The sequence below is a fragment of the Myodes glareolus genome, chromosome 5 (assembly GCF_982192425.1).
Source record: "Myodes glareolus chromosome 5, mMyoGla1.1, whole genome shotgun sequence".
In the NCBI taxonomy this organism is placed as follows: Eukaryota; Metazoa; Chordata; class Mammalia; order Rodentia; family Cricetidae; genus Myodes; species Myodes glareolus.
The window spans coordinates 64,119,708-64,126,333 of NC_142030.1; the positions used below are offsets into that span (position 1 = coordinate 64,119,708).

Here is a 6,626-nt window from a genome sequence, read left to right on the forward strand (position 1 = left end):
AGTAAAGCTCTTATTAACCACCAAATAGATTGGCCCTTTGGTCAGGACTTGCTACTCTCCAGAATGGTGAGAAATGTTTCTATAAATTACATAGCAGAAATGGACCAAAGTTAAATCCTGTTAATATTTTTCCCCAATTCTTTGTACATATCATTTCAATTTTTTTCTGTTCCATTGTTGTTAATAGGGATCGTTAATAGGGATAGTTCTCTACAAGGAAAAAGAGAAGCTGCTAGAGTAAAGACAGAATTAGAAAATCATTACAATCCTTAACAAGATCAGGGTAACGGTCATCATTAAAGTATGTAAGCCACTGGCAAAGGTGAGCTTTAACTGCAAAGATCAGGCTAGCCCTATCTGAACTCACTAAGCATTAAAAGTTGGACAATTAGGAGCTAGAGAGATCGCTCAGTGGTTAAGAACACAGGCTACTCTTCAGAGGATTGGAGTTTAATTCCCAACTGTTTATAATTTGGGATCCAATTCCCTCATCTGGCCTGTGAGTACCAGGCACACACGAAGCACAGAATTACATGCAGCTAAAATAACTCTATACAAATAAATACTTTAAAAAGATGAAACAAAAACTACTTAGCAGTTCTCTTACTGTCACACAAAGGTGACTAAATACAATCTAAAATATCCTCTTTAGCTCTCCATCTATTATTCCAAAAGTAATAGTAACTGTAGGCCAAGGAAACTAGCCCAGGGCTAAAATGCCATAGAAAGCAACTTGTCAATTAGATGGGACGTCTATAGCAGTGTTTTGTGAAATAACTATTAAACCACGTTATTTTGTTACTAAACGTCAAACTCGAAGGAAAACGCCATACTTCCGCAGAAAACATTTTTATTCCACTCTTATGCCTTGTATGGGAGTAATATGCCTATTGTAAAGTCAAAGAAGAAATATGACTCAATGACAGAAATCATATTTCTTTATTTAAAAATCTAAAAGTAATTTAACTGTAGACAGTATCAGGTAGGTTAAACATACTAGACACTATAAAAACTAGGGTTTAGTCTATTAGTAAAGTCTCTTTTGCCAGGATTGACTTCCTGGGCAGCTGAGTAGGCTCTGAAACTGATTTACCATATTGCTCGCTGAACTCCAGAAAGTAGCCCATGGTCAGCTAAGTGGCGGAAGACAATGCGACTAAGCCTCCAGCGACGCTTTACACCACGTGGACGGGATGTCATAACACACCGATTTCTGATTCTCACAGGACAGCTATCCCGTGGAAGGGCAGCAATCTCTTCACTAGCTATTTCCTAGGGAAAAATCATAATAGATCACAACTCAGTGCCTAAAGCAAAGGAAGGATGGGCTAGAATCTTAGGCAAACCCTGGATGTGGTAGTAAGCCTTAACCTTTGAGAAGAACAAACCAGAAATGTTTAATGTTTTTCAAAGATGATTTTAAAGATTAAAACAACAAGAAGAACCCAGAGACCATAATGATGGTATGTTTATAAACAACATATACTGAGTAGCCAGCACTGATTTATAAAATGACACTATCAGCACCCAAAGGCTTTATCTGTGTCTCCCTTCTTGGGGCACTTGCTAACAGCTAGCAGGTTCACTAACACAGTAAAGTCACATTTCCTTGTAGATTATATGTAATATGCTCATATAACCTCTTTCTATTCATTTTTTGGCTTTTTTAGTCAACAATATGCTCGGGAGATCACCCACACTGTTCCAAGTATCATTAATATGCTCAGTCTCCTTGGTGTTAGTTTTGTTCAGTATGCTGGAATTCCATTATCTATTCTTTGTTTGGGTTTTGGTTTTGTGAGACAGGTTTTCTCTGTGTTACTTTGGAACTGTCCTGGGACTAGCTCTTGTAGACCAGGCTGGCCTCAAACTCATATGGATCCACCTGCCTCTGCCTCCCAAGTGTTGGGATTAAAGGTGTGCGTCACCACTGCCCGGTTCCATTATCTATTCTATAGCTGGTGGAAACCTGAGTAGCATCCAGTGTTGAGCTATTGTGAATAGTGCTGCTCCAAACATCCATGTTCAAGTCATTTAGAAGGAAATATGTGATGCATTTATTGTCCTCAAAGAGACACATAATAATTTTTTGAAGTACAAAAGTTTGAAACCTCTGAGCTGATGAAACAGTAGGAAAGAGCATGGTTTGAAACTAGTACAAAGTTCAATCACCAAGAGCCTCAAAGTCTTAAGATTCTGACTACTGCAGAAATAAAGGTGATCAGACAAGATTTACATGAAAAAAATATTTGCAATGTCCATAAACCTTGTACAAGCAATGTCTATGAAACCAGTAAGTGATTGAGAGGAAAAAGTATAGCAGATTAAGCTGAGGATGTCAGTAAAAATCTATTCTTACATAAAAGAGTATTGCTGGGCAGTGATGGTACACTCAGGAGGTAGAGGCAGGAGGATTTCTGTGAGCTCAAAGTCAACCTGGTCTACAAAGCAAGTTCCAAGGTAGCTAGGGCTGTTACACAGAGAAACCTATTTTGACAAAAACAAAACAAAACCAAAAAAAACACAAAAACCAAAAAACCCCCAAAACATCAAGAAAAAGAGAATATTAATATGTATATTCATACCACTTTGTCAGAGGTACTGGTACATACCACTGACCCTGTGATACACTGTGGGAGACAACTAACATTTAAAAGAACAAAAATTGCAATGATACCTGGAAAATTCAATTAACCATTGAATTAAATAACTGAGCATTCAAAACTCCTGATGTCCAAAAGCTTATGCACTGACATTATGAAATATGTGGACACTTACATAAAACAACACAAAGTCAATGAAAGACCAGTAAGTGCTATAGAAGAACGTGCACTTATCTATACCTACCCTTCTCTGTCCTCAAAAAATGTAAGGTAGCTTACAAATGGTACTGGGATAAGGATAATGAAAGCAAAAAAGAAAACTGGGAAAGTCTGCTGGAATTGGATATACATTTAACAGATAAGATGGCCCGGATCAGTTTGGATGGCTCAGCTTCTGTATTGCTACTCCTGGTACCAATACTAGAGGCATTTCTTCTGGTGTGTGTGGGGGCAAGGGGAGTATTCTTCATAAATAGCGTACTCACTTACCCAGTGGCTTAATAAACAACTTGTATATATTTAATTATTATACACTGGCACATGTATATTGTGAGATGATTACCACAATCAAGCTAATCAATGTCATTCGGCTCATATATTTTGTGTGTGTATTATCTGTCTACTCTTAGCAAATTCCAAGTGAAGAATATAGTACTTACTGACTACTATGCTATATTTTAGATAGCATTTATTCACATTGATACCCCAAGTGTGTACCTGTTGACCAACTGAGCTTGAACCCTGCTGACCCCCAATTCTTAGCAGCCACCATTCTACTCTCTGCTTCCATGATCAACATTGTCTTGAGCTGAGCTGCCCAAGGCCCTCTTTTTTACTCTCTTAAGTGGATATGTAATGTCACTGTAGTAAAAGCTCCAACAGAATGGCCATGGGAATTCAGTTTTCTGGTCTTTAACTTAAACCAGATAAGCTTTAAAAGACAATAAACAGCCACGTTTAATCCTAGTAATTAGGAAGCAGAGGCAGGCAATCTCTAAGTCTGAGGTCAGCCTGGCCTATAGACAGCCAGAAATACAGAGAGTTCCTATCTCAAAAACTGAAGTGGGGGCAGGGAGAGGGAAGAATACATAACAAAGACTAAATCATTCTGCCAGTTTATATAAATGCTTTGTTTTGTTTCTATGAACTTTCAATAAGGTAAGTAGCCTTGAGTTTCTAATTTCCCATAAGCCTCTTCAGTACAGGTACTCTGTCACCACTTAAGCGTAAAACCATATGACACAGGAGACCATTAGCCAGACGTATATGACATGAAAGGAAGGCTAAATGGAAGACCACCTAACCATGGACATGGAAGGGGCATGAATTCAAGGGGGTAAGTCCTAAGGAAGGACCACATGCCATGTGTTTTGCACACAGCCCGTGCACTGGAAATACCTCCAAATGCCTTAATGTTTCAAAGACAGGGATGAAGTTGGGAGACCTTGTGTCAGAATACTTCCAGTTTCTATGTGGTCCCCAATCTCTAGGGCCTGTATAGTGAAATAGCTGAAAAACCAGGAAGGAGTAAACAGCTGTTCTTTATCCTAAACTTATCAAAGTTGGTTTTAAGGCTGTTCATGTTGACTTGAGTATTTGATCTCATTTTCCAGAAATTACATTAATACTAAGTTGCAATAAAATAGCATCGAAAAGCATCTGAAATTACGTCAATGATTGTTTTTGAAAGAAAGGGACTCAATTGGCTAACCTGAAGGTCTTTAGGCAAAATGGTGTTCTTTCTGAGCGAATTGATCCGAAGCCTCTCATCTGCATATTCATAAGCCATTTTCCGTCTCTTCACATCACGCAACATTTTCCAGTCTACATAGTAACTTCGAACTTGACTTGACGCTGATGGAGGGATCACCTGAAAGACAGAGACAAGGACCATGGGTACTGCAAGTGTTTTTCTACGTAAACTTCCTTCAGTCACTGCTTATAACTTTTAGCGATGAAAAAATTACATGTTTTTGACACATATGCAGGCACATGTGTGCTTGTGCATGGATGGGCATGTGTGTGGCAGTCAGAGGACAACTTTTGTGCATCAGTCCTGTAGATGTGTGCGTGTGTATGGGCATATACGTGGCAGTCAGAGGACAACTTTCACGAATCAGTTCTCTCCTCCACCACATGGGCCTTTGGATTGACCTAGACAGGCTTGGTGGCAAGAATTTTACCCACTGAGCCAGCTCATCAGACCAAGACTTAATATTTAAAAAACCAAAAACCTGACTTATTACATTTGTGTGTGCATGTGCATACTACAACACATGGAAATCTGAGGGCAATTTGGAGGAGTGTTCTTCTTTCTTAAATCATTGTCCCCTGCACCTACACCCTCAAGTTGTGATGACATCAAAGTTCCTTAGCTATAAAATCAGAGGCAATCTGAAAAGAATTTCCAAACTTCCACTACCATACCTGTCCATTCAGCAGCATTTGCACTACACTCTACACCCTCTCCTGTGCCAACTCTGTCTGCTTACAGCGGCCACTACCCATGGGGACCTAACTCTGGATAGTATTAAATTTTCAAATATCAAGCGATTTTGTTTTTGATACAACTGCATTTCCACTATGATGCAAAATTTAGCATCCCCACTGCGATGTGCTTTAAGTTTAAGATGCAAATAAGATTTTGAAAACCTACTTCCAACAAAGAAATGTAAATGTCTCATGCTGGCTTGTTAAAATATGAGATACCTGGCCAAAGTAGCTACCAAAACTAACTGTACCTACTTTTAACTTCAATGTAAATACTAGAAAAACTGTAAATCACCTTGGGGTTGGCATTACATTTCTATTGAACAAAACTTCTGTACGTGACCTGTTTTCGTTCCTGGGATCAAATTTCATACAGAAGACCCTATGACACCTCCTGTTTGCAAAAAGGCATAACTCCAGAGAGTCTTCCCTGTCCTCTCTATCATCAATGTTTCCCACTCTAGAGGATCTCCCTCTACTACGTTGTTGCTCATATCTCATATAATATCTTTCTAATACGATGCTGCTTCTGTTACGGAAAAAAACAAAAACAAAAAACCTCACGTCTCCCGCTGGTTGATACCTCTCCCTAGTAAAACTGTCTCGAAGACTTCTCCAATTTCCTTTGCCAGTTTCCCCAGTTTCTATCCGCATCACAACACTGCCACTACTCAAACCTACAGCTAATTCCAGCCCTTTCTTTAATTAACTTTTCAGTTTTAGCGGAATGGCTTGTTCTCTCTTCGAAATTCTGTCACCACCTGCTTCCAAGCCACCACACTCTGGTTGTTCTCCCTGATAGCCAGCTACCTTCCATTTACAAGCAGGTCCTTTACACCCGGAGTTAAGCTCTTAGCTTTCAAATCACGGCCCCGTTTGCCGCTTACGCCTCTCCTAACCAAGCCGGAAGGAGAAAACAGATGTAAGGAGCCCTGGGATTGGTTTTCCGGGCGCATTACAGCTGACAGGTACAGGAGAACCCACGGGACACAGGGTTCAGGGGTGAGAAGGGAGCTGGCGAGAAAGGCAAACGCCTGACCTGCCGGAAAGTCCGCAGCAGAGAGCCCAGCACGGACGCCGCCATGTTGTCCGACTCGCCAGCCAATCACCGCCGCGTTACGACGCCGGAAACAGATTGGGCAAGAGGTGGGGCCTGTGCCTCAAAGGGCGGGCCCGGGGCGGGATTTAGCCTATAAGGAGGGAGGGGCTAGGTACGGGATTTGCGCTCTCGCGGTATTTCACGGAACCTGGGCAAACCATCCACTCGGCTCGCCCACTCTGGTAGTGGTGATGCAGTGAGGCTACGCGTCCTCGGTCTCTCCTTCAAGGGTTCCGGCTGTTGCGGCTCTGCCCAACCGTGGCACGTGTCACATTTCTGCTGTAATGGTGATGTAGATGATGATGGCAGTGGCGCTGCTAGGGTTTCTGTTTGCGTGTCCAGGGTTTTAATACACATTGTATCTGTATTAAGGTTATATACGTTTTTGTTCTTGTGAAAGCTCCACCTCAAGCCCCGTCACCCCATCTGTCTCT

General features: G+C 41.0%; 1 protein-coding gene across 1 annotated transcript; it reads right to left on the bottom strand.

Annotated features, from left to right (window-relative positions):
* Nucleotides 1-833: 833 nt before the first annotated feature.
* Mrps14 (mitochondrial ribosomal protein S14) lies at nt 834-6,244 on the bottom strand. Its single transcript, XM_048421035.3, has 3 exons — nt 6,133-6,244; nt 4,315-4,473; nt 834-1,272 (listed from the first exon to the last, which is right to left on the bottom strand). The coding sequence occupies exons 1-3, from the start codon at nt 6,175-6,177 to the stop codon at nt 1,090-1,092; spliced, it is 387 nt and encodes a 128-aa protein (XP_048276992.1). The 5' UTR covers nt 6,178-6,244; the 3' UTR covers nt 834-1,089.
* Nucleotides 6,245-6,626: the final 382 nt, after the last annotated feature.

Bases quoted from the DNA above. Each gene is read 5' to 3' on its own strand.
- Mrps14 (XM_048421035.3), bottom strand. From the start codon at position 6,177: ATGGCGGCGTCCGTGCTGGGCTCTCTGCTGCGGACTTTCCGGCAG. The intron at 4,474-6,132 runs GTCAGGCGTTTG...TCTGTCTTTCAG, and splicing joins TGCTGCGGACTTTCCGGCAG to GTGATCCCTCCATCAGCGTC. The intron at 1,273-4,314 runs GTTAGCCAATTG...ATTTTTCCCTAG, and splicing joins TTTTGCCTAAAGACCTTCAG to GAAATAGCTAGTGAAGAGAT.